The sequence below is a fragment of the Dasypus novemcinctus genome, chromosome X (genome assembly GCF_030445035.2).
Source record: "Dasypus novemcinctus isolate mDasNov1 chromosome X, mDasNov1.1.hap2, whole genome shotgun sequence".
Lineage (NCBI taxonomy): Eukaryota > Metazoa > Chordata > Mammalia > Cingulata > Dasypodidae > Dasypus > Dasypus novemcinctus.
The window spans coordinates 1,615,715-1,642,379 of NC_080704.1; the positions used below are offsets into that span (position 1 = coordinate 1,615,715).

The 26,665-nt window shown below is 52.9% G+C and overlaps 1 protein-coding gene across 1 annotated transcript in view; it reads right to left on the minus strand.

Moving 5' to 3' along the window:
* Positions 1 to 16,169, minus strand: part of LOC101437075 (probable bifunctional dTTP/UTP pyrophosphatase/methyltransferase protein) — a 54,730-nt gene extending 38,561 nt beyond the window's left edge. The window contains 11 exon segments of the mRNA XM_058291033.2: positions 1,238 to 1,286; positions 1,289 to 1,402; positions 3,008 to 3,187; positions 3,189 to 3,282; positions 3,284 to 3,424; positions 4,218 to 4,326; positions 5,995 to 6,056; positions 7,249 to 7,313; positions 13,334 to 13,381; positions 15,027 to 15,158; positions 15,978 to 16,169. Coding sequence (XP_058147016.1) covers positions 1,238 to 1,286; positions 1,289 to 1,402; positions 3,008 to 3,187; positions 3,189 to 3,282; positions 3,284 to 3,424; positions 4,218 to 4,326; positions 5,995 to 6,056; positions 7,249 to 7,313; positions 13,334 to 13,381; positions 15,027 to 15,158; positions 15,978 to 16,070 — 1,087 coding nt within the window. The 5' untranslated portion in view covers positions 16,071 to 16,169.
* Between the last annotated feature and the right edge of the window lie 10,496 nt (positions 16,170 to 26,665).

Below are 26,665 nucleotides of genomic sequence, written 5' to 3' on the forward strand. Positions count from 1 at the left end.
TAAAATCCGAGCTTCCCATTTTCACTGTGAACTGGTTTGGGGAAGATTTCTCCAGTCGCTTGCCTGTGCACTCCGCAATAAATCACCTTCTCACTGAAAGACGTTTGTCCTTTCAGGGCGTGGGATGAGGGCAGGCCTGTCTACTGGAAAGAGTCCAGCTTACGGAAACACGAGCGGACCCTAGGTGAGGCAAAACTGTGTGCTCGGGAGGAGAGCGACAGCCCGGGCCGTGAGTGGAATCGCGCCCCCAAAGCTACGTGGGAATCCGAATCCCTGCTCCCTGCGAATGTGGCTGATGTGGAAACACAGTGCCCATGGGAAGTAGTTCATGGGAGCTCACGCCGGAGTGGGGAGGGCTGTAAGCAACAGGATTGGGGTCCTTTTAAGCAGGGGACTGGAGGGAAGCGGATTTGGCTCAACGGATAGGGCGTCCGTCATACCACATGGGAGGTCCACGGTTCAAACCCCGGGCCTCCTTGACCCGTGTGGAGCTGGCCCACGCGCAGTGCTGATGGCGCGCAAGGGAGTGCCGTGCCATGCAGGGGTGTCCCCCGCGTAGGGGAGCCCCACATGCAAGGAGTGCACCCATAAGGAGAGCCACCCCACGTGATAAATGTGCAGCCTGCCCAGGAACGGTGCCGCACACAGAGAGCTGACCGCAGCAAGATGACGCAACAACAAGAAAGAGACAGATTCCGGTGCTGCTGACAAGAATGCAAGCGAACACAGAAGAACACAGCAGCGAATGGACACAGAGAGCAGACAACTGGGGGCAGGGAAGGGGAGAGAAATAAAAAAGCTTAAAAAGAAAAAAGAAGGGGCCTGGAGAAAGACGCAGAGATGGGGGAGAGAGGTGATGCAGCCTTAAGCCTGGGGACACCGGGGCGGCTGGCAGGCGAGGGGAGGTCGGGAGAGGTGATGAAGGACTGTTCCCTGCAGGTCTCTGGGAGCACCGCCCTCCCCGCCTCCAGAACTGGGTGAGATGAAGTTCCTGCTGTTTCCAGCGGCAATGGGCCCCCGAAGCTCGGGCAGCCGGCGGGGGTGGAAGGCTAAAGCTCGGGTAGCCGGCAGGGGTGGGAGGCTAAAAGCTGGGATAGCCGGCAGGGGTGGGAGGCTGATGCTACCGGACCAAGGGCCTGCGACGAGCCCCTGCCTGGTGCGCAGGGCCAGTGTCCTTTGGGGAGGAGCAGAGTTGCCCAGGGACCCCACGCGCACAACGAAGGTCCGCGGCGCTCACCTCGCCCCGTCTTGTCCAGCAGGCCCAGCCCGGCGCACGCGTCCAGCAGGCCGCTCGGGTCCCGGGCACGGAGGCGTCGATCCTGCCCGCCACATCGGCGGCCGAGAGCGCGGCGCCGTCTCTGAGCAGGTCGAACACTTTGAGCTTGGTAGCCGTGAACAGGGTCTGGCGGAGAGACAGGGGCGCCGGCAGTGGGCACACGGCATGCGTGCTGGGAGCGGGGGCTTTTCCCAGCGCTCCGGGCTCCCAGACAGTCAAAGGGCGGAGGCCGGTGGGGAGGGCGTGGGGGGGGGCGGTTGAGCGCCCGCTTCCCACCGTGGGTGCCAGCCCTAGCCCCTCCTAACATCAAAACAAATTGAAAAAGTAACTCTCGGCGGGGAGCGGATGTAGCCTCAGGGTCCAGCGCCCGCTTCCCCCGTACGAGGTCCGGGTTCCATCCCCGGGACCTCCTAAAAAAATGTGGAAACTTAAAAATGTCAGAAACGGTCCAAGATGGTTAAATGGTTTTGAACTATAGCTGTTTCACCACATTTTTTTTAAAAGTCAATAGTTTCACTTTTACTTTGTCTTTCCATTATTTTTTAAAATTTTTATTTGAATCTTCTACAGGGAAGAGAGAAGTCTGCCCCCAGTCAGAACAAGGTTTGCACATGATAAGAGCTAAAATAATAACCAAATGGGTAGCGCGATCCACTGGGAGAAAATTCAAGGGCAAAAACGTACGTCAGCGGTGAATATCTCAGGCCAGTTTTAACAAACATCCTGGTGCCTTTTTTTTTTTTTAATTAACTTTTTACTTTGGTAACATCTGTGCAACCTAAAGTTTCCCCGTTCTAACCACGCACCAGTATCTAATTCCCTGGTTTCAATTACATTCGCAAAGCTGGGCTGTCCGTCACCACACCCCTTACCCAAGCTTCCTTGTTCACCCAGAAAGAACTCCTGCCTGCAACTCTGAGTTCCTCAAGCCGGGTCTCTGCGTTTTGGGGGAGACCCGGGGACCCTGCGTGTGCTGGACCCTCCCCACTTCCTCGTACGCGGTGGCCGCGCTCCTCCGTGGCCTTCCCAGGCGCACGGGCTTGCCTGCTGCTCAGGACACGGCTCCGGGGGGCAGGACACGCCGCAGGGGCGGGGACCGGGGCACCACTTGGCGGAGCGCTGGGCTGTCTAGGAGCGCCCTGGTGCGAGCGGACTTGGCGCGCGGGAAACCCGCAGCCCCGGCTTCTTGCTCGCTCCGGAAACTCGGGGCTGGGGAGTTGGGGGGGGGGGGACTTGAAACTAGCAGAGCCGTATCCATGGGCAGGCGGCGTGTTACAGGCACGTGGTTTGGTTTAACCAGAGAAACCGAGGCCCAATGTGACCGCCTGCCTTTCTTCCCTAAACCCTGGATATCGTCCACATCCACTTTACGGTATGGCGCGAAGGCAGGGAGCAGGCCCTGGTGTCCCTTCTAGACCTCCTCCCATAGCCTGAGGCCCCCGGGGGCCACAGCGGAAGGCAGAACCCGCCTCGTGGGAGGGGCGAGAGGGTCTGGGCTGAAGTGATTAAGGGCGGGGTGGCTGGGAGCGGGACCCCAGGAGGCAGCCCGTGCTCGCCCCATATGGGCAGGGACGCAGTAACGGGGACCCCCCACTTGGGCACGGGCCCGGGTAGGAGGGTGCTTCTTGCGGGTTCAGCTCACCCCCACCCACCGCCAGCCTGGGCCGACCCCGCCGCCCCTGGCTGCTCCCCAAGCCCTGCGGAGCGGGAGGCGCGGCGGCGCCCGCCTACCTTGGACGCTTTGAATCCGTCCAGGATTTCCACGAGGTCCCACGGGAAAGGGGGCAGGGCCTGCGCGCTCCCCCGGCGGTGGGCCTCGGCCGCGCGCCTGCGGCTCCGCGCCCGCCCCCTCGGGGCCGCCGTCTCCAGGCGAGCGCGCGCCGCCGCTGCTGCCGCCGCCGGGGGTGTCCCCGGCGCCCGGGCGCGCGCTGCCGTCCTCGTCGCTCAGGTCCTCGAAGCTGTCCACCGCCGGGATGGAGTCGTGCTTGGCGCGCCGCACGGCCCCCGGGGCCCGGCGGGTAGTAGAGCTCGGCCAGCTTCTTGCAGAAGCGGTTGAGCGGGAAACCCATGACGTTGAGGAAGTCGCCAACGATGCGCTCCACCAGGATGCCCCCCAGCGCCTGGATGCCGTAGCCGCCCGCCTTGTCCCTGGGGGCGGGGCGGGGGGCTACGGTAAGGGGACTGTCCCCTGCCCAGGCCCTGGAGACGCCCCAGAGCCTGGCCGCTCCTTTGCCACCTGGGAAAGGACCCCCCCCCCCTAAAAAAAAAAAAAAAGGCAGCTCAAGGTCCACCCGTGTCCACGAAAGTGGCCTGATTTGGAAAGAGACTTTGCAGATGCGATTAATTAGGATGGAGCCAAACCGGAGAAGGGCGGGTGGGACCAAGAGGATGCTGGCCTGGAAGGGGGCAGGAGGGGCCTCCCCAGAGCCCCCCAGGGAGGGCGACCCTGCCCACTCCTTATACTGGACTTGTGGCGTCCAGAGCTAGGAGGGGATAAGTTTCTGTCGTTTGGAGCCACCCCCCGTGGGTGGTGTTTTGTTATGGCAGAGACAGGAAACTCATACAAGGAGAGGCACGAGGCCGGGTGGCCACAGGCGGTCTCTGGAAGTGGGAGTGAGACCCCCAGCCAGGCCAGGAGCCGCGGGGCGGGGGCGGTCCAGACCCCGGGTCGTGCCTCATCCGGGGCTGTTTGAAGCCTCGAGGCTTTGCCTTCCGGGAGAGAAGCAGGTTGTCCGGCAGTACTGAGAGATGAGCGGCCGTGGGAGAGGCCACGGGTCTGGGAGAGGCCACGGGCCGGCCTCGCTGCTGGAGGCAGGAGCCCCTCTGGGCGCTGGGCCGCTGAGCCCTGCACCCCGCCCCCATGTGCCGGCCCCAGGCGGCGTCCTGGCTGGGCCTCCCCTCCCGCCCCGCCCCCCAGCGCCCCAGCGGAGCCAAGACTCACATGGGCTCCCCGCTGTGGATGTACTCCCACAGGAGCTCCTCGGACAGCTCCGAGAATGTCACCTTGGTTTCCTCGTAGAACTCGCAGACCTCGGTGTCCAGCTGGCCGTCTGAAAGGGGAGGCCGGGGAGGAAGCACGGGCGCCCAGGAGGACAGAGGCCCAGAAGGACAGGCGCCTAGCACAGATGCCCCCAACTGAGCACAGATGCCCAGGTGGACAGACACGCAGGACAGATGCCCCAAAAGTGAGGACAGATGCCCGGATGGACATATAATCAAATGGACAGGCACCCAGGTGGACAGATGCCCAGAAGGACAGGCACCCAGGACAGATGACCCCAAACTGAGCACAGATGCCCAGATGGACAGACACCCAGGACAGATGCCCAGAAGGACAGGCGCCCAGGAGGACAGATGCCCCAAAACTAAGGAGAGACGCCCAGATGGACAGAAAACGAGGTGGATAGTCAGATGGGCAGACATCCAGGCAGACAGATGCCCAGAAGGACAGACACCCCAAAAGTAGTGAGGACAGATGCCTAGAGGGATACACAAATGGACAGATACCCAGACACACAGATGCCCAGGACAGATGCCCCAAAACTGAGTACAGATGCCCAGATGGACAGACACGTAGGACAGATGCCCAGATGGACAAATACTCAGACAGACACCCAGGCGGACAGATGCCCAGAAGGACAGGCTCCTAGGACAGATGCCCCCAAAACTAAGGAGAGACACCCAGATGGACAGAAAACCAGGCAAACAGATAGTCAGATGGACAGAGACCCAGACAGACAGATGCCCAAGACAGATCCTCCAAAAGTGAGGAAAGATTCCCAGATGGACAGATACTCAAACGGACAGGCACCCAGACAGACAGATGCCCAGAAGGACAGACACCCAGGACAGATGCCCCAAAACTGAGCACAGATGCCCAGATGGACAGATGCCCAGAAGGACAGATACTCCAAAAGTGAGGACAGATTCCCAGATAGATACTCAAATGGACAGACACCCAGGTGGACAGATGGCCAGAAAGACAGGCGCCCAGGACGGATGCCCCCAAACTGAGCACAGATGCCCAGATGGACAGACACTCAGGTGGACAGATGCCCAGAAGGACAGATACTCCAAAAGTGAGGACAGATTCCCAGATGGACTCTCAAAATGGACAGACACCCAGGTGGACAGATGCCCAGAAGGACAGGCTCCCAGGACAGCTGTCCCAAACTAAGGCTAGACACCCAGATGGACAGAAAACCAGGTGGACAGACAGAAGGACAGATGCCCCAAAAGTAGTGAGGACAGATGCCTAGAAGGGCAGGCACCCAGATGGACAGATGCCCAGGACAGATCCTGCAAAAGTGAGGACAGATTCCCAGATGGACAGAAGATACTCAGACAGACACCCAAGCAGACAGATGCCCGGAAGGACAGATGCTCCAAAAGTGAGGAAAGACACCCAAGCAGACAGATTCCCCAGAAAGACAGACACTTCCAGTGCAGATACCCCATTAGAACGAAACCCCAGACAGACAGGTGCCCTGGGAGGTCAGGCACCCCAAAAGTGAGGGCAGACACCCCAAAAGTGAGGACAGACACTCAGGTCAACAGCCGCCCAGGAAGGACAGGTACCCCCCCCCGTGAGTGGGGCCGTTTTTCTGGGGGGCTCCGGTGAGTGCACCCCCAGCCTGGTGGCCCCCGGCCTCCCTCAGGGATGGCCGCCCACTGCCCGGTGGGAGGTGGGGGGCGCGGGGGCGCGGGGCCGCGGTTACCTTGGCTGCCACAGTGGACGATGGTGACGCCCGTGTACACGCTGTGCTCCTTCCCATTTAACCTGCAAGGGGACGGTGGGGGCAGCATCAGCGCCCGGGCCATAGCGCGGAAGGGCTTGGCTCACGACGCCCTGGGGCCGAGCCTCCAGGCTGCCCGCGCCCTCAGCTCCTCCTCCCTGCGGCGCCCAAGGGGCACCCTGTGTGGGTGGACGCCGGTCTCTGGGGTCGTCCATTTCAGGGCGGGGCGGCCGAGCCATCCCTTTCCAGCCCAGGACACGGGGCGCAAGCGGCGTGCACACAGCGGCCATGGAGAGAGCGGCGAGCGCCGAGAGCACGCAGCTCGAGCCCGCGCCTCCCGGGGTCAGCGTGCTGCTCCAGGACTGGGCGCGGCCGGAGCACACACTGCAGCCAATGTCACGACGGGCGTGGGGCTCCGAGGCCGAGCTGGAGGACCCCTGCCCGGGTGGGAGCGTGCGTAGGTGCGCTCGGCCGCTGCGAGAACCGCTCGCACTCGGGGGCCGTTCTGGGACCCAGGGTTCGAGACGTGGATGCTCTTAGGAAACGCAGGAGATGGGCCTGGGAGGAAACGCTGGTGGGATCGAACCGTGGCCCCCGCAATCTTAACCCACGTCCCTGTGGGTGTGCCCTGTTTGCACGAGGACCTTTGAAGGTGCTATTTTTGGGTGAGGACTCTCGTGCAGAGGAAATGAAGATCCCACTGGGCTGAGGCCAGTTGGCTCGGGGCCTGAGCCTGTGTGGAGGAGAAGTGGAGGAGATGGGCGAGGAGAAGACAGAGGTCAGCAGGGCCCAGAGGAGAAGATGCGAGGAGAGAGAGTGCCGAGAGCGGAAGATTGCGGGGACGCTGCAGCTCTGGGAGAAAGCCAGCCTGGAGGCGCGTGATGCGGGACTTCAGCCTCCAGCCACGAGGAGTGAGCCCCAGCCCCCGAAGCCTGTGCTGTCTGGCATTTGTCACAGCAGCCTGCGCAGACTAAGACGCTGAGCCTGGGCGAGGAAGGGGCCGGAGACCCCAGGCTCGTGTTTGCACCTGGGCTGCAGGTGAAGGCCCGTCAGAGGGACCTCCGTCCCAGCTGAATTCAAAGGCGGCTCCCGTCTACCCCCGGGCGGCGGGCAGCCCCGACCCCGGAGAAGGTGGCCGGGCCAGGGGGAGGGCGAGGAACGGAGGAGCCGGAGCGGACGTGGCCCTTCTCGCCGGCCCCGCCGCTGCTTCAGGCGCAGGGGCCTCCCCAGGCCCACCTGGAGAGCATCTTGTAGGCGTCCTGCTTGTCCACAGGCTTCTCCAGGATCAAGGACCCCACTGTCTGCGGGAGGAAAGCACAGAGAGGGCATGGAAAGGGGGTGTCCCTTTCACAGGCAAGACTGTGACGTGTGCACGGCTTGCTCTTTCGTTTCAAATTAGAAATTGACATAATATCACCATTTTGAGGGGAACCAGTCAGTTCCATTTAGTGCATTCACATGTTCTGCTACCATCGCCTCTGTGTAGGAACTGCAGGGGAGAGGAAGGTTGCGAGCTGACGCCTACGTGGGGGAAGTCTATGATAAGCTGGAGGTGAGTGTTTGTACAGGGAAGGGATGAGATGGGGGCACAGGGTTACTTCTGGGTGGGGCTTTGTGGGCTTGAGGGGGGCTAGGGTTGGGAGGATGGGTCAGAGGGCCCAAGGAATTGGGGGAGGGGGCTGGGGGGACCAGATGAACATGGCAGATTGTCAGGTATGTGGTTGGAACTATACTGTTGAGAAAACTCTTTAGACAATGTAATAAGGATGGATTATCTGTTTAAGGTGCTTGGGGGGGGGGCCATCAGGCACAGGGGCAGGCTTCCAGGAAGTGTGTGGGTGCTCATTTTGTCACAGTGGGTTATATCATTGGGTGGAGACCCATGCAATGAGAGTGAAGGTGTACCCACATCCTGGGGAGACCTGATGTTCTCAATCAGAGGGAATTGTGTCTCTCCAGAGAACGGGTGGCTCCCAATGGGTTAGGGCAGTCGAGTAGGTCAAGCCCTCAACATTGTGGCAAGTATCTGTGATCTCATCCTTTAAGTAATGAAGATTGATTGTCACTGTGGGCCCTGAGGGGAGGGGGGGAGACGTATAGAATAGATGGAATCAGGATAACTCTGGGGCAGTGGAAGTGTCCTGCAGGATCATGCAGTGATGGATATAGGACATACTAAATTCACCAAAAATGTATAAATGTAAACCATAAGGTAAAACATAAGGCAACTAAAAATTTAGAAAATTGTACAGTCTAAAATATAAACCATCATGTGAACCAAAACAGAACCATGTTTGAAAGCTGTATTTCAATATCTGTACAACAGCTGCAGCAAATATAACATGAACATGTAAAAAGATCATTGCTGGGGAAGGGGGAAAAGGATTGATGTTGGATATGTGGGAATTCCCTATATTATATATGTGAATTACTGTGATCTAAAACTTTTACAAAGACAAAATTAAAAATGAGAAGAAGAAAAAAAGCAAGGATATAGACACTGAAGAAAACCTGAAATTGCCTTGCCACTGTTCGTACAGGGCAACGTCTATTGCAGTGATGCAATGCAAAACGTCAAAAACAAATCTTTATGATATTTTTTCATTTTTTAATACTCCAACTTATTTTTTCTCTATTTTAGTTTTTCTAAATTAGTATGTATTCTATTTCTAATTTTTTAAACCCATCACTATATTTCATTTTCCTCTTAATTGAACTTGGCAATATATTAGGCTTCTTTGTTGAAGAAATTTTTGACCACAGATGGGTTCAGCTATGGCAGGGCAGGAACACTGGTGTGGGGTGTTATTGATGGAGGCACATGGTTGGGAGGGAGTTCTCCAGGGCGTGTTATCTAGGGTATGTAAAAATGTCTGGACACATGTTGTGTATTTTCGTAGTAGTTACAGTTACAAAGGACAACTGAGGGAGTGCTGAGTTCCCAGCCAGGGGAGCTCTGTCACATTCCCCAGTGGAACAGCAACAGTCCCCCACGTGCAAGGGAAAAAAGACCAGTGAAGAAGGATGGTCCAATGATGAGCCCTTGATACTGATGACTATGCTTAGGAGCCTGTGCGCCTGAAATATGAACTAAGCCTAGAGCTGCAGGGTGCCTAAGAGTTACCTCCTGAGAGCCTCCATGTTCTCAAAGGAGGCCACTTTCTAAGCCAAACTCAGCATGTAAATGCATTACCTTCCCCCCAGGGTGGGACATGACTCCTGGGGATGAGCCTCCCTGGTGCTGAGGGATTACTACGAGGCACCAGCTGGTAATGTAACTAGAAAAAGACCTTGAAGAACAGCGCCAACTCAGATCAGCAGAATATCTCAGCCTACATGTAGGATCATGTGTTCAAGACTGCTTTTTGACCTTGAATAAAAGAGAGAAATGGCAAAGACAAATGCGTTCACATGGCTAAGAGTCTTCAAAAAAGAGTTGGGAGGTCATCGGAGGGGTTGCACTTATACACACCTTAGCAGGACCCCAGAGACAGCCAAAGTAGATACAACCCCAGGTACTGGTTGTCCTGAGGGCTATGGAGACCCACAGGTTCTGTGGTCATGGCAGATAGCTCCAGAATTCAGTGCCGTGTCAGTTGGCCCTACTTTGGAATTTGTGTACCTGTGTATGATGGAGCTGGACTCAGAGGTGATCTTTCTACACGTGCCTCTTCTGTCACTTTTACTGAACCTGTGGTTGGTGCTGGGGTTGGTTTATACTCAGGAGACCTGAATCTCTGGACTGTCCATGTGCCAGCTGGGCCCTGAGCCTCAGAGGTCTTGCAACTGCTACCCTCTGGTTCATTGGACTTACCCAGGCCAGCTAACAGGGAGGTGAAGAAGGTCAACCACCACACCAGGGAGCCAAGAGTGCCTACAACTGCATGGAGGAGAATCCCATCCATCAGCCATGAGGAATCAAAGCCCCGTCTCAATTTAGAGGTGGAGTGGACATCACCATCCCAGGTTCCACAGGATGGAGGAATAGAGTATGGATTAGAGTGGACTTACTGATATCTTCCTATGGAACTACTGTGACTAGTAATAGAAGAAATTGTGTCACTGATGTGAAGAAAGTGGCCACGGTAGTTGCTGGGGGCAGAGAGAGGGAAGAAGAAATGTGATGTGGGGGCATTTTGGGGACTTGGAGTTGTCCTGGGTGGTGCTGCAGGGACAGATGCTGGTCATTATATATCCTGCCATGGCCCACTGGGTGGACTGGGGGAGAGTGCAAACTACAATGTGGACTGTTAACCATGTGGTGCAGTGGTGCTTCAGGGTGTGTTCTCCAGGTCCAGTGAATGTCCCGTGGGGGTGGTGGGGTTGATGTGGGAGGAGTAGGGTGAGGAGCGATGGGGGGTATATGGGGGCCTCTTATATTTTTTTGAATGTAACATTTTTTAAAAATTAAGAAAAAAAAAAGTAAAAACTAAATAAATAAATAAAAGGAAACCTCTACCCTTCAGCAGCTGTGATGGTTGGAAAATATATGGAACCCTGAAAATCCTGTTCTTACAGCTAATCCATGCCTGTGGTTGTGGACCTACTGTAAGCAGGGTCTTTGGATTAGGTCACTTCAGTTAAGGCATGGCCCAGGGTAAGTCTTAATCCTCTTCCTGGAGTCCCTTTTAAGAGAATATAATTCAGACAGAGAGAGAGAAAGGCAGGAAGCAAGGAGATGGAAGCAGGAAACCCCAAAGACAAAGGAGAGTCCAGCAGATGCCACCGTGTGCTTTACCATGTGACACAGGAGCCCAGGGCTGCCAGCATCTGGTCCTTGGGGAGAAAGTATTTCCCGATGATGCCTTGATTTGGACATTTTCACGGCCTCAGAACTGCAAGCTTGTACGCTAATAAATCCCTGGCGTACAAGCCAGCCCATTTTGGTACATTGCTTTCGACAGCCCGGCAGACTGAAACAAGTCACTAACCATTCATTCCCCCCTCTCCCCAGTTCCTGGAGACCCCTGCTCTCTTTTCTGTCGCTATGGATTTACCGATTCTGGACATTTCATATAAACACAAGCATGTAAGAGGTGGGCTTTTGGGTCTGGCTTATTTCGTCTACCATGACGTCTTGGAGGTGTACCCACATTTTAATGTGTATCAGAACTTCCTTCCCTGTTGTGGTTGACTAGGATTCCATTGTCTAGATAAACACCACTTTGCTGATCCATACCTCTATCGGAGAGCACGTGGGTAGTCTCTCCCTTTTGGTTATTGTGACTCATGATACGATTTTTACTGTTGTCCATTCTTTTGGGCTGACTAAAGAATGGCAATGTATCTGTGATGGGCGGGCTAATGTGTTGACTTGGCCAGGGCACGGTGCCCAGCGGTTTGGTCAAGCGAGCACTGGGCTATTTGTCACACAAGGGCATTTCATGGACTTTAATCATCGGTGAGTTGTTTGCACAGGTGGCTGGTTACATCTACAATCAACTGAGGAGACTGTCATCAGCAATGTGGGATGTCTCACCCAATCAGCTGAAGGCCTTCAAAGGAGAAGTGATTTCAGCATTCAGGGAGAAAAACTGTCTCTCCTTCAGACAACCAGTGTCTTCTGGGAACTCGTCAGGGACCTTCACTGAAGCCCCTAGTTTGCAGCCCGCCCTATGAAATTTGGACTTGTGCATCCCCGTGGTCGTGTGAAACCATTTTATAAAATCTCATCCTATTGGCAGAGCTCTCCTGTCAGTTCTCTTTCCTACGAGAATCCTGAGTAATATGTCGGGTCTATACTAACTTCTGTGCTTAACTTCCTGAGTTAAGGAAGTTATTCTTTAACTTAGTCACTGTTCACTTACTAGCCTCAACGAAGAAACATCCCTCACCATAATTTAGATTCAGGGTCTGCTTCCCACCTGCACGTGTAGGTGCCACGCAAGCCCCATGGAGACAGGTGGCAGCCACGAGCAAGGCAGATCACCCAAGCCGGCATTTTCCAACCCTGCACTGTCTGAAATACTCAAATCCACAGCCGCCACCTGGAGACTGGACAGAGCGCCTGGTGGAGGGGTCTGGGCGTCCCAGGGGGACACTGGCCATCAGGCTGGTCAATCTCCAGGGCAGGGGTCTGTGGTGAGGCCCACCCCGTGGGACCTCCCAGCAGGAGCATGCTCCCCAGTATCTGCTGTGGGCTGATCTGAACTGTGTTCTCCAAAAAAATGTGTTGACATCCCCAACCTTGGTATCGGTAGCAGTTTGTTATGGTTATGAATTCCAAAAATAGATATTGGATTATTCTTATAATCAGGTCTGTACCTGGGCATGACTGAGTTATGATTAGGGCATTGAGTCCCCACCCACCCACCCACCAAGGGGTGGGGGCTCACAGATAAAAGGCAAGGCGAAGAAGAGAGTTGACGGTTTCCTGAGGTTGGCGTTTTGATGTTGGAATTTGATGCTGAAGACTTAAGCTGGAGCCCTGGGAAGTCAGCACACAGAGGAAAGAGAAGCCAGTCCCAGGAAGAAAGGAACCTTGAACCCAGAGAAAAGCCCCAGGAACTTAGGAACCCAGGAAGCCTGAACCCTCGCAGACGTCGGCAGCCGTCTTGCTCCAAATAGACTTTGGTGAGGGAAGGAACTCATGCTTTATGGCCTGGGATCTGTAAGCTCCTACCCCAAATAAATGCACTTTATAAAAACCAACCCACTTCTGGTATTTTGCATCAGCACCCCTTTGGCTGACTAACACACTGTCTGTGAATGGAATCTCATTTGGAAATAGGGTCTTTGGAGATGTGATTGTTAAAAAGAGGCCAGGCTAGATTGGGATGGGTCCTATTTCCATCTCACTGGGATCCTTCTGAGGGCCGTGTGGACCCAGACAAGGCGGGGGGCCAGTGGAGGCAGAGGAGGAGCCTGAAGCGATGCCTCTAGAGCTCAAGGAGCCTCTGGGGCCCCGGGAGCTGGAAGGGGCAAGAAGGGGCCTCTCCTAGAGCCTCCAGGGGAGCTTCCAACACCTTGCGGCCAGACTCCTGGTCTCCAGAACTGTGGGAGGACAAACATCTGTGTCTTCCCGCCTCCCGGTGTGTGGCGCTTTGTTACAGCAGCCCCACAAGCCCGTCCAGTCTCCCCTAAACAGAGGGACTCACACCCCACAAGGGGGCTGCTGGCTCCCTGTGGCACGCTCCGTGTTCATTTCCGGATGGGAAACAAGGGGAACTGTCGCGGACTTTTTTTTAGGAGGTACTGGAGATTGAACCCGGGACCTCGAACGAGGGAGGCAAGCGCTCAACCACTTGAGCGCTACCCGCTCCTTGTTGCAGGCAGCTGAAACAACTTGGAGGCTCAGAGGAGCTCCCCAAAAGGGACTCACCACGATAGTGTCGGCTCCGATGACGATGTCGGGGGTCCGTAAGTCTTTCTGCGAGAAATCCGAATACAAACGTCAAGTCGGCATGGCTGCTTGTCTCCCACGTTGCTACGGGCGTGAGGCAGGAAATGGAATCCTTGGCCCGAAGCTGGCTTCACCTGGGTCCCCTTGGTGTCCCCAGCAAGGACACGGACACGAGTGGGTCACTGGACCCCCACCAGTGGGCCCCAGCCCGCCCCCTCACCACTTTGCCTGTTGGCTGCCTCTGACTTTACCCCCTCCCAGACAGGGCCACGGACCCAGGTGGGAACCTGCAGGGCCCACAGGATGAGTGAGGGGCTGACATCCCTCAGGACTGGCTCTTGACCTCCCAAATCACGCCCTGCACGCTTTTCATGTCTTTTCCACGGTTTTTTCTTGGAGGTACCAAGGATCGAACCCGGGATCTGTACGTGGAAGGCAGGCACTCAACCACTGAGCTACACCCGCTCCCCTGTTCCGCAGGGTTCTGTTTCTTTCACGGGAAGGTTCCAAATAAGGTAATTCGGGGGCCCGTCACCCTCCCTGAGAGATCCTAAATTAAGCCCCAAAGTGTCTAATTCACTATCATTCAAGGAAAAGGTACTCTGGAGGGTGAAATAAACATGTCAACAGGTAATTCGACCTGGGGCATCAGAGCCGAGCAGCAAATGGTGGCCCAGAGCCACAGGCAGGCAATGGGACAACAGCATGCTGGTGAGGGCCACTGTGCCTCCCTAAAAGCGGGCAGGGGAGCCCTAAGGGCTGGGGCAGGCTGGCTGAGTGCTGAGCCGGCAGTTCCTAGGACAGTCCAGGGCCACAGCTCAGAGGCGCCAAACACCCCACTGTCCCAGGTGAACGCACTTACCTGAAACCCTCATACACCCTCAAACTCATGTCCCCCTTAAATACAAGCACTTCTAGCCTTATCACTGCAGAAGGTGAATCAATGGGTCAATTAACATTCATTATTCTACAACAGTACTTAGTATAACCTCCACAATAATACGTTCTATCAGTTGCCATAGACTATGACACGGTAATATGTAGTAATAGATAAACTGTGTTCATTATATATTATAAACGGTATTTATTTATGACATATACCTTAAAACCTAAGCACTGGGGAAGCAGACTTGGCCCAGTGGTTAGGGAGTCTGTCTACTACATGGGAGGTCCACGGTTCAAACCGGGGCCTCCTTGACCTGTGTGCAGCTGGCCCATGCGCAGTGCTGATGTGCGCAAGGAGTGCCCTGCCACACAGGGGTGTCCCCACGTAGGGGAGCCCCACATGCAAGAAGTGCGCCCCGTAAGGAGAGTCGCCCAGTGCGAGAGAAAGTGCAGCCTGCCCAGGAATGGTGCCGCACACACGGAGAGCTGACGCAGCAAGATGATGCAACAAAAAGAGACACAGATTCCCGTGCCGCTGACAACAACAGAAGCGGACAAAGAAGAACATGTGGCAAAATGGACACAGAGAACAGACAACTTGGAGGGGTGGGGTTGTGGGAGAAAGGGGAGAGAAATAAATAAAAAATAAAATCTTAAAAAAAACCCCAAAACCTAAGCATTCCCTCACGGCCAACAAACTTTAAAAATCAAGCAGAAAATAAAATAAAAATAAATAAATAAAAATTTAAAAATAACCAAAAAAAGTCAAGCAGAAAGGTAGACTTGCCAGGTACATCCGGTGCGCCACCTCCAGCGCTTTCTGCTTGGCCGTTTCCATGGCGTAGGCATAAGGGCTGGGAAAGGAAGCTTTGTCCAGTGTCTCCTTAAATCTGGAAGGGACCACTTCAAACCGGAGACCCTAACAGCGAAGAGAAGTGAGTCAGGAGGGCTTAGTGCCAAGGACTGGGGAAGATGACAGAGGGCAGATTTACAATGAACGGCGTGTTCTCCCAGGCTGCCTTCGCCCCTCGGCCCCTTGACCCTCCCAGGAACCTGGGCAGACCGCAAAGCCCCCCCAGAACGAGGAGCTCCTCTCAAAGAGAGGCAGGTGGCCACAGCCCCCCGGGTGGCACTTGGTGGGAAGAGGCTGGCTGAGGAGTTGGCACCAGAGGCTGCTTGGGGCAGTTATTGATTTGCAAACCCTGTGACTGCTGACACAACAGGTCAGAGGGTTCCCGGGTGCCCCCGAGGCCTGCGCTCCACAAATAAACCGCTCGCAGGAAATTCGACCAGAATCACAAAGGAGCCCCTGGGTGAGGGCGACAAATTTTTATTCCCAAAATACATAATGTCAGGGGCCTGTCATCCCCAGAGTCCAGTGAGGACAAGAATGGGAATTACCAACCCCCAGTGAGGAAGCGCCATCCTCACTTCTCCCACCTCCTGCAATCCTGCCACCCTCGTATACATCAGCCCACCCGCAGGTGACCCCCCAGGACCCCCCCCAACGCCCCCCAAAAACAAAACAGCGTCTGCCTCGTACCTTTCCCCCTCCCCCTCTATACCTACTCCCGCCTCTCGGTCTCCAGCGCCAGGACACAGACCCGACCCCGGCCCGGAAGCCTCAGTCCCGACCCCTGACCCTCGGCCCCTGACCCCCCCCGGGGGGTCTCGGCCAGGCAGGCCCCCCCCGCCCCTAACGACCCGCCCACCCCGCGGGCCCAGCCCGGCCCCTCACCGCCTGGCTGAGGATCTCCTGGCGGCGCGGCGAGGCGCTGGCCAGCACCACCCGTTTCCCCAGCAGCTTCCCGATCACCGGGCACAGCACCATGGCGACGCAGGCCCAGCCCGGAACGCGAGCCCCGCTGCGCCCCGCGGACGCCGGGCGGAAGGAACAAAGGCGCGACGGCCCCTGGCTCCGCCCCTCGCCACGCCCCAAGGCAACCGCTTCCGGTCGAAGGTCGCGCCCCGCCCCTCGCCCCGCCCCATCCGGCCCGCTTAACGGGCTGAAGGCCCCGTCCATCAGTCGCCACGCCCTCGCCACGCCCCATGCGGCCTGCTTAAGGTCTAAGGCCTCGGCCGCCCCTTGCCCCGCCCCTTGCCCCGCCCATTGCAACGCCCTCGCCCCGCCCATCGCCCTGCCAGGCCCGCCTTCGGAGCTGAAAGCCTCGCCCGCCCCTCGTCCCGCCCCTCGCCCAGCCTCTTGCCGCCCGATTGACGGGCTGAGGGCGTCGCCCGCCCCTCGCCCCGCCCCTCGCCCCGCCCCTTGCCGCCCGCTTAACGGGTTGAAGGCCGCGCCCACTCCTTGCCCCTCCCATTGCACACCTCATCGCCACGCCCTCGCCACGCCCCATGCGGCCCGTTTAACCGGCTGAAGGCCTCGTCAACCAGTCGCCCCGCCCTCGCCCCGCCCATCGCCCCGCCCCATGCGGCCCGCCTTCGGGGCTGAAGGCCTAGTCCGCCCCTCGCCCCGCCCATTGCACATCCTATTGCCCGCCCTCGCCCCGCCCCTTACTGCCCGCTTTCCGGGCAGACGGCCTCGCCCGCCCCTCGCCCCGCCCCTCGCCCCGCCCCTTACAGCTTGATTGACGGGATGAAGATCTCGCCTGCCCCTCGCCCAGCCGCATGAGGCCCGCCTTCGGGGCTGAAGGCCTCGCCCGCCCCTCGCCCCGCCCCTTACAGCTTGATTGACGGGCTGAAGATCTCGCCTGCCCCTCGCCCAGCCGCATGCGGCCCGCCTTCGGGGCTGAAGGCCCCGCCCACCCCTCGTCCCGCCCATTGCACATCCCATCGCCCCGCCCCTTACTACCCGCTTTCCGGGCTGAAGGCCTCGCCCCGCCCACTGCACATCCCATCGCCACGCCCGTTGAGGCACCGCCCCTCCCTCTGGGCGGGGTAAAGGCCCCGCCCCCGTCCCGCCCCACCCTGGGCGAAACCCCGCCCCCTTCCTCCCTGCCCCAGGGCACAAGTTCCTGCCTGGGGTCAGGGGGCGGGGGCAGGCACAAAGCGGATGGGGGTTGTCCTTGGGTGCGGTGGGGGGTGGTCCCTGTAGGGTGGAGGGGTGCAGTGATTGATGAGGGGTTCCCGTGGGCGGGGTGTGTGGAGGACCCTTGGAGTGGGGAGTTGATCCCCCGGTGAGGGGTGGGATTGGGCACAGTGATGGGGGTTTGCGTGGGCACGGTTTGGGGGGGTGGGCTCCGCGGAGTGAGGGGCAGTGGAGGAGGGTCGCTGGTGGGGTGAGGGTCTCCGCAGATGGGGGGATAGGGAAGGTTCTGGGGCGTGCGGGGTTGTGGTGATGGGATGCAGAGATGTGGGTTCTGCAGGTGGGGGAGAGGAGGACCTCGTGGGGTTTGGGGTACAGTGGGGGGCGTCGTGTTGGGGTGCCTGAATGTGGGGTGTAGGGGAGGAGATCTGGGGATTGGGGTGCAGTGGGGTCAGCTCTGTGTAGGGGACTCATTGCAGATGGGGTTGGGGGGCAACCTGGGGGGGCGTAGAGTTGGGGTGCCTGCATGTGGGGGAGGATACTCTGAAATCTGGGGTACAGTGAGGTTGCAATGTTGGGGACTCCTCGTGAGTGGTGTTTGGGGGAGACCCCGGTGGGTGCAGAGATGGCTTGAAGTGACTGTGGGTGCAAAAATAGGGGCTCCCTGCAGGCACAGCATGGGCAAGTTGTTGGGGGGGGTTCCCGCAGTTGAGTTGTGGGAGCGGCAGTGGGGAAGCCCCTGCAGATGAGGAGATGGGGTAGCTCCTTCCTGCATGGGAGGTGAGCGGGAGTTTCCTGTGTCGGGCGTTGATGGGGGATGCTCCCCCATGTGTGGGAACGGTTTGTGGGGGGCGTTTGTGGGGGTGCACGTGTGAGAGGCTTAAGGAAGTGATTCTAAACATATGGGCGTGCCACGGGCCAGGACAGAGAGACAGCCTGCCAGCTGTCACCAACTATTTTTTTTTGTTTGTTTCATTTGCAAATTTGCAAGTACCAACTTTTATTTTTTTCAGGGAGTTGCGGGAATTGAACCCAAGGCCTTGGACATGGGAAGCAGGTGCTCAACTACTGAGCTGCTACATCAGCTCCCCTGTCACCAACTATTAGGAAACTAGTCCTATGAGAGTGTGGTCTTGGCACTGGGAATGACAGAGAGGCCACCTCAAGAGAGCAGAAATCCCCGCAGACCAGAGGGTGGACACTGGGTTTGGGATGAAAGAGGCACCGCCGACGGGAAAGGGCCAGGGGTGAGCCTTTCCAAGGATGCTGTTGGGGCAAATTGGGTGTATGTGGCAGTTTGATATTATTTATGAATTCCAAAAAGATATATTGAATACATTCATAAATTGGTCTGTTTCTCTGAGCGTGATGCCCTTTGACTGTGTTAAATTCAAAGGCTCTAGCTTTACTTGATTGAATCAAGATCAAGGCTTTGATTCGACCACATCTTTAGGGTTGAGTCCCTGCCCCCTTTGGTGGGTGATATAAACGGACCCTCAACTAAGAACACAGAGGTAGATACACAGAGAAGAGAGAGGAAGAGAGACAGAACCATAGACACGGCAGAGGCCCCGGGAAGGGCGATGAGCCATTCACCTGGTCGTTTACTGCCAACCTGGTGAAGAGAACAGAACTGCTGAGCTGGGAAAGAAATGATCCCTGGGAAGAGAGACGAGCCCTATGCCAGCCTACAGCTGAGATCAGAAGATGCTGGACCCAAAGAGCTTTAAGAGGAAGAGGGAGGCGGAACCCTTGCCGCCATTGCCCGCCATTTTGTTTCAACACATGGCCAACAACTTTGGGTGAGGAAGTACCCTGAGTTGGACTCTTTAGGGCCTTGTGACTGTAAGCTTCTTCCCCAAATAAATACCCTTTATAAAAGCCAACAATAGTCTGGTACTTTGCATCAGCACCCCTTTGGCTGACTAATATAGCGTGTGTGTGGGAAAAATGTAATCAGAACCATTTTACATGGTCAACAAATATCATGACCAGATGAATATAAAGCTAACTGTGTAAATTAACACTAAATAAGTTTGTAGGAGATGATACAGGAGAAAGAGAAGGCGTTTTTAAACAATCCTCAGCATATGTTTCATGATATTAAAATGGAGAATGTCTACTCGTTCAGTGACACTATAGAGAGAGTGAAAAGAGAAGCAGGGAGTCAGATCCAGAATATAAAAAGAACACTCAGAGTGGAGTGGGTATAGCTAAGTGGTTGAGTGCTTGCATCCCATGTACAAGGTCCCAGATTTGAAACCCAGTACCTCCTAAAAATTAAAATTAAAGAAAGAACATTCAGAGATGGTTGAGGAAATGGTTGGAGAAAAAAGAGCAGAGCCTTAAGCAGGCACTTCATAAAGGAGATCATCCAAATGGGCAATGCATGTATGAAAACACGCTTACTTGCAGGCAATCATGAATTGAAAACACAATTGAGTAGATGTTACACACCCTGGAGTTCAGTAAAAAAGCAAGACTAATAATACCCACTTCTGTGATGCAAATGTGAGGATGTTGGAGTGCCCATTGGTGGAGACACTTTGGTAAACAGCATGGCATTGTCCAGTGTGTTTGTCAGGTTTCTCTACAGGAACAGGATGACAGGAAATATATTAAGTAAATATTATGAGATTTTTGTAAGAATCGTCTCAACGACTGTGGGGATGAGCCATTCCAAATTCCAGAGGGCAGCTTGCAAGCTGGGAACACTGATGAAGGTTTTGGATGGAAGTTGGTTGGCTGAAGAAGAAATGAAGATTCTCCCTTCTGACTGCTGAGATCATCACTTCTCCTTTTAAAGACTTGAACGGACTGAGTGAGACTTCTCTTATTGTTGGAGACAATCTCCTCAGTTGATTGTAGGTACAATCAGCTGTAGATACAACCAACTTATTTATGATTTCAGTCCATGAAATAGCCTCACAGTAACATCCAAGCCAGTGCTTGCATGACCAAACAACAGGACACCACGACCTGGCCGAGTTTACATGTAAACTCAACCATCATACCTAACAGGTGCATTCAAAGTGTGCAAATTGCACTCCCGGAGAAATTCTTGCTTGTGAATTAGGACACATATTCATAGCAGCCCTGTTCAAGAAACTGGAAACCTCCATTGTCCACCAGTAGTTGAGTGGATAAGAAAATAGAGATTTCCTAACAAAAATGCAGCAATAAAAATAAGTGTGGCTATTGCAATTGGATGATATTCCCAAATATCTTATTGAAAGAAACAAGAGGCAAAAGAAGAAAACGCATTGTGCTTCTCTTTATTTACATTACAAAAACAGGTATAAACTGGGCTGCTTAGGGTGCATTCACAGTGGGTAAAACTATGAAGAAAAGCAGTAAAGGAATTATCCCAAAGGTCAGAGGGTTTTTACTCCATAGGGGAGGAAAGCAGTCACGGTAGAGAAGCAGATTAGGGTGGGTGTGCCTGGGTATTGGTAGTATTTTGTTTCTTAAACTGCATGATTGCCGGAAGTTTCTATGCTCTTTTTAAGTATTTTTAAACTGTGTGTGTGTGACACATATATTTTTTTCATTTTAAAAACAATTTATTGAAGTACATATTCATGCATGAACCAACATAAACAATATGTGTATAGTAAAAGTTGTGAACTTACAAAACAAACGTGATGTATGCATTTTTAAAAAGATTTAATTTTATTATTTTTATCTCCCCTCTTCATGTTCGTACTTGCTGTATGTTCTCTGTGTCTGCCCATCTTCCTTTTTTTTTTTTTTTTTTTTTGAGGAGGCACCAGGAACTGAACACAGAACCTCCCATGTGGGAGGAAGGTGCCCAGTCACCCAAGCCACCTCTGCCCCCTGCTTGCTGTATCTCTCATTGTGTTTTCTCATTGTGCCTCCTTGTTGCGACAGCTTGCTGCATCAGCTTGCCATGCCAGTCCATCACGTCAACTTGCTGTCTTGCTTGTCTTCTTTTGGAGACACTGGGAACCGAACCTGGGACCTCCCACGTGGTAGTCAGGCACCCAGTACCTTGAGCCACATCTGCTTCCCAATGCATGCATTTTTTATGTGTGTAATGTTTCACAATAAAAGAAAGAAACAGCATGTTGCTATGGGTAACCTGGGGTTATGGAGACTCATTAGGAAGCTGTTGTGAGAGACGATAAGATTCTGGACCAGGGAGAGTGGAAATTCAATTGTGTGTGTGTCAGTGTGTGTAACAGTGAAAGAGTGGAACATGCCCACCAACTAAAGCATGAAAAAATAAACTGTGATGTGTCTACACAATGGAGTACCTCACAGAAGGGCAAATGAAGAGCTGAGTCTTCATGTATCAACACAGAAAAGTTTGAAAACATGAACACTGAGCATACAACACAATGGCAGAGTTATTCGTTCTTTATGAATGCATGTGCATTAAGTTTAAAAACACATCCAATAGGCACATGAAAAGCATGTGTATTAAATTTAAAAGCATGTACAACAGGCACATGAAAAGATTCTCAGCCTCAATGACCATTAGTGGAAACAAAACAAAACCACAGTGAGATACCATCTCACAGCTACCAGGATGGCTTAATAACAAAGACAGATAATAACAAGTGTCAGTGAAGATGTGGAGAAATTGGAACCCTCATCCATGACTGGATGGAATTCAAAATGGTGCCGCTTCTTTGGAAAAAATGTTATGGTTCCTGAAAGTGTTAACCAGAGTTACCTCATCCTCCAGCAATCCCACTGCTAGGTATATGTCCAAGAAACATACAAACATGTGTCCACACAAAGATGTGTACATGTATATCATACCATTATTCACAATAGCCAAAAGGTGAAACAATCCCAATGTCCATCAACAGAAAAATGCATAAACAAAATGTGGTCTGTCAACTCCGCATATAAATGTATTACCTTCCAACCAGTGTGGGACATGACTCCCAGGGATGAGCCTCCTGGGCACCCAGGGATTATTACTACCAAGCACCAACTAGCAATGCAACTGGAAAAAGACCTTGACCAGAAAGGGAAAAAGGTAAAGACAGATGAGTTAATATGGCTAAGAGGCTTCAAAGTGAGTTGGAAGTTCATTCCAGAGGTTACACTTATGCATGTCTCAGCAGGATCTCATTAACTGCCAAAGTAAATACCACCTCAACTAGCAGGGCTCCTGAGGGCTCTGGAGACATCCAGACACTCTAATCAGGGCAGATAGCTCAGGTGTTTTGTGCCCTACCAGTGGGCCCTACTTTGGAATTTATGCTTCCCTATGTGACAGAGTTGGACTCAGTTGTGGTTTCCTTAAACATGGCTCTTCTGGCCCTTCTATTTGAATCTAGAATTAGTACTAGAGTTGATAAGTGTACATCCAAGAGACTAAAATCTCTGGGCTGTCCATGTGCCAGTTAGACCCTGAATCTCAACAGAGTTGCAACACCTATTCTCTAGTTCATTGGGCTCACCCAGGACAACTAACAAGGAGATGATGATGGACAACAAGTATCCCAAGGAACCAAGAGAGTCTACGATTGCGAGCAAGAGAGTCCCCTCCATGTGATCGAAGCCCTCTCTCAGTTAGAGGTGGAGTGGGCTTCACCATGCCCAAATCCTAAGGATTGGGGAACGAACTATGGACTAAAGTAGACTTACTGGTATTCTACTATAGATTTAGTGTGGTTCCAGCAATGGAAGAAATTATATCATTGAACTGGAGATTCAGAGATCAGGGAGAGGGAAAAACAGATGAAATATGGGGGCATTTTTAGGACATTGGAATTGTCCTGCATGACATTCCAGTGACAGATACGGGCCATTACATAGCTTGCCATAACCTACAAAATTGTGCGGGAGAGAGTGTAAACTCCAATGTGCACTGTAATCCCTGCTTAGTGGCAATGCCTCTAAGTGCCACTAAGCAGGTATTACAGTGTTTGTCAATTGTAATGAATGTCCCACACTAATGAAGAATGTTGTTAATGTGGAGAAATGTGGGAGGTGCGGGGAGCAGGGCATATGGGAATCCCCTATATTTTTATGTAACATTTATGTACTCTAAATATATTTTTAAAATGTACATAAAATATTAAAAATATATTTTAAAATATATTTTAAAATGTGTTCATCAATTGTAACAAATGTAAAACACTAATGAAGGGTGTTAATGTCAGAAAGTGTGGAAGGAGGAGGGAGTGGGGCATAGGGGAATGCCCTATATTTTTATGTAACATTTACATAATTTAAATATCTCTTTAAAATATACATAAGGGAAGAGGACTTGGCCCAGTGGTTAGGGCGTCCGTCTACCACATGGGAGGTCCGCGGTTCAAACCCCGGGCCTCCTTGACCCGTGTGGAGCTGGTCCATGCGCAGGGCTGACGGGTGCAAGGACTGCCGTTCCACGCAGGGGTGTCCCCCGCGTAGGGGAGCCCCACGTGCAAGGAGTGCACCCGTAAGGAGAGCCGCCCAGCGCGAAAGAAAGTGCAGCCTGCCCAGGAATGGCACCGCCCACACTTCCCATGCCACTGACGACAACAGAAGCGGACAAAGAAACAAGACGCAGCAAATAGACACAGAGAACAGACAACCGGGGCGGGGGGGGGGGGGGGATTAAATAAATAAATAAATCTTTAAAAATAAATAAATAAATAAATATCTTTAAAAAATATTTGTAAAATATTAAAATATATATTTTAAAATATATTTTAAAATGTGTTCGTCAATTGTAACAAATGTAACACAGTAATGAAGGATGTTGTGAACGTGGGAAAGTGTGGGAGGGGGAGGGAGTGGGGCATAGGGGAATGCCCTATACTTTTTATGTAACATTTATGCATTGTAAAGTTTCTTTAAAATAAATAAATAAATAAAACTGAAATAACGTGGTCTGCCCATGCAATGGAATATTACTCTGCCATAAAAAAGAAATGGATCCTGATGCATATTATAGCTTGAATGAACCTGGGAAACATTATGCTAAATGAAAGCAGCCAGTTCCAAGAAGTCACATGTTGTTTGGTTCCATTTAAATGAAATGCCCAGAAAATCCACAGAGACAGAAGGAGACTGTGGTTTGGAGGGATGCGTGTAGGCAGACTGTTGACAGTGGGCTATGAGGGCTAAAGAGCACAGGGTTTCTTCTGGATGGGAAGAAAATGTTCTAAAATGAACTGTGGAGCAAATGGACACAGAGAGCAGACACCTGGGGACGGGGGGGGGGGGAGGGAAGGGAGAGAAATAAATAAAGAATAAATCTTAAAAAAATATATAAAAATAAAAACTGTGGAGATGGTTCATACATCTGTGAAGATACTAACAAACCACAGAATTTTGCACTCCAGATGGGTGAAAGTATGCTATGTGAATTATATCACAATAGGTTAAAATGTTAAGACAGTTGAATGCGGGTGAAGGCTGTGTGTGCATTTAATATCTAATTTTCAGAATCTAGTGGGTTTAGAAAAGAAAGAACAACTCGCTGAAATGAGGTTAGGGTTCCAATTTGAGGCACACTAACTTTCTCAGCTTTGAAGCAACAGACGACTAAATTTTAGAGGCTGGACTATAGAAAGATAAAAGTCAATGCAGGCAACGTATAGAAACCATGAAAAGAACAACGGAGGAAAAAAGTCCTTTTCTACGGCGGACTAAATATTAAGGCTGTTAACTCGTTAAAGCGTTTATTTAATGTACAAGAGGAGCACGGGGGTTCCATGAGAATGGGAGCGGATCGGCAAGTCACACAGGAGGAGTGCAACGGTTTGATTCCCCTACCATTGCACACGCACATGCTGTCACATGCACACACACTCCCCTGCCCTTACAGCGAGCTCCTCTGTCTCTAGGAGGGACCCCAGAAGGACAACTGAGGCAGGAGATGGTCGCCTTGGTGACAGCCCAGGCAAATTCACAGAAGCCAGGGGGAAAAATAACTCTTAGTTTTCTGGACCATCCAGCATCACTTACGAGCTGCCTGGGCAGGGAAGAAAGGAAGAAGCAGGATTATATGTTTTCCTCCCCAGACATCATGCTCTAGAGGCCTCCAGCTCCCTGCCTTCTCTCCTATTTGTTCACCAGACCCTCCCCCAAAGGACCCTGTTCTTTGTTCTCTATTCTACTGATTTCCAAACTTCCCAAGCTTCTCATTTGAAAGGGAACATCAGCAGCTGCCACGGAACGTGCATTTATTCGTTGATAAATTATATGCATGTCCTATAGGATTAGCACAAACGTACTCCAAAACATTAACTTTTAAAAGGCGGAGAGAAAATCGGTAGCAATTAAGGTTGCAATATTTCCTTCCCATAGCCCAGAGTTTTGTTTTGTTTTCTGGTGTCGCACTTGGTAGACGTGAAACCCTCCTCACCGCCAAGCTTTTTCCTTCCTCAAGATGAAGCTCCAGAGCCTATAAAACCTCCTCCCATCATTGCTAGCTGCTTCCTTGGCACGTGGGTACAGTCAGGACACTGCCTAAAGCGTCAGTTCCAATGCACGTCTTGAAGACTTTTCCTTGCCAAGACCCCTGTTTTATTTGGCAAGAATGCACCTGTGAACTTGGCTTCCTTCCTTTGCTCTCTCTTCTTGAGAAAACCATAGTCAGAAATAATACAGAGGCATCCTGGGTACGTTTAATTCCATTTTCCCCCACCCCTGATATGGCTCCTTCTACATGCTTGTTAACTGCTTGTTGTGTCTGCTCATTGTCTTTGCTCCTTAAGTCTGCTCATTGGCTCTGCTTGTTGTGTCTGCTCATTGTCTTTGCTCCTTGAGTCTGCTCATTGCCTCTGCTTGTTGTGTCTGCTCATTATCTGTGTATTCTCTTTAGGGGGCACTGGGAACCAAATCCTGGATGACATTTTGCTAAATGGTAGGATAATATCATAACCAAACATATTGAATGCAGTCTTTGTCTTCCACAGATGCAGTGACAAGCCCCACACACTGGCTTGGTGTAAAGAACACGGAATTTATTGTGCCCGCATTTGGAGGCTAGAAGTCGCACGTGAAGCGTTCAGCTGCCTGTGCGTTCTCCCCAAGATTGTGGCGTTTGGGAGCTGGTTTGGCGCAATCCTCGGGGTTTTGGGTTTGCGCATCTGCCTCCAACACAAGGCAATCTGCTTCATTCTCCAGCTTCTGTGGATTTCTGCCTTCTCCCTCCACGTCCAGTTTGCTTTGTTTAGACTCATCTGGACCTATGGATGAGACCCACCCTCCTTCAGAGTGGCCTCACCTACAAAGGCTCTTCAAATATCCTAGTCACGGTTGAGCCTTAGCTAATAATAACTTCTTCAAAGTCCCAGTTACAAATGGCTTCGCAGCCAGAAGCACGGAAATAAAGATTTGAACATCCTCCGTCCCCAACTCCCAGTTTCCCCCAGGACTGACATTTTTGCAAAACTGGACTATAAAATCACAACCAAGATTGATATCGCTACAACCCACCCATGTTATCGGGACATACCCAGTTTTAC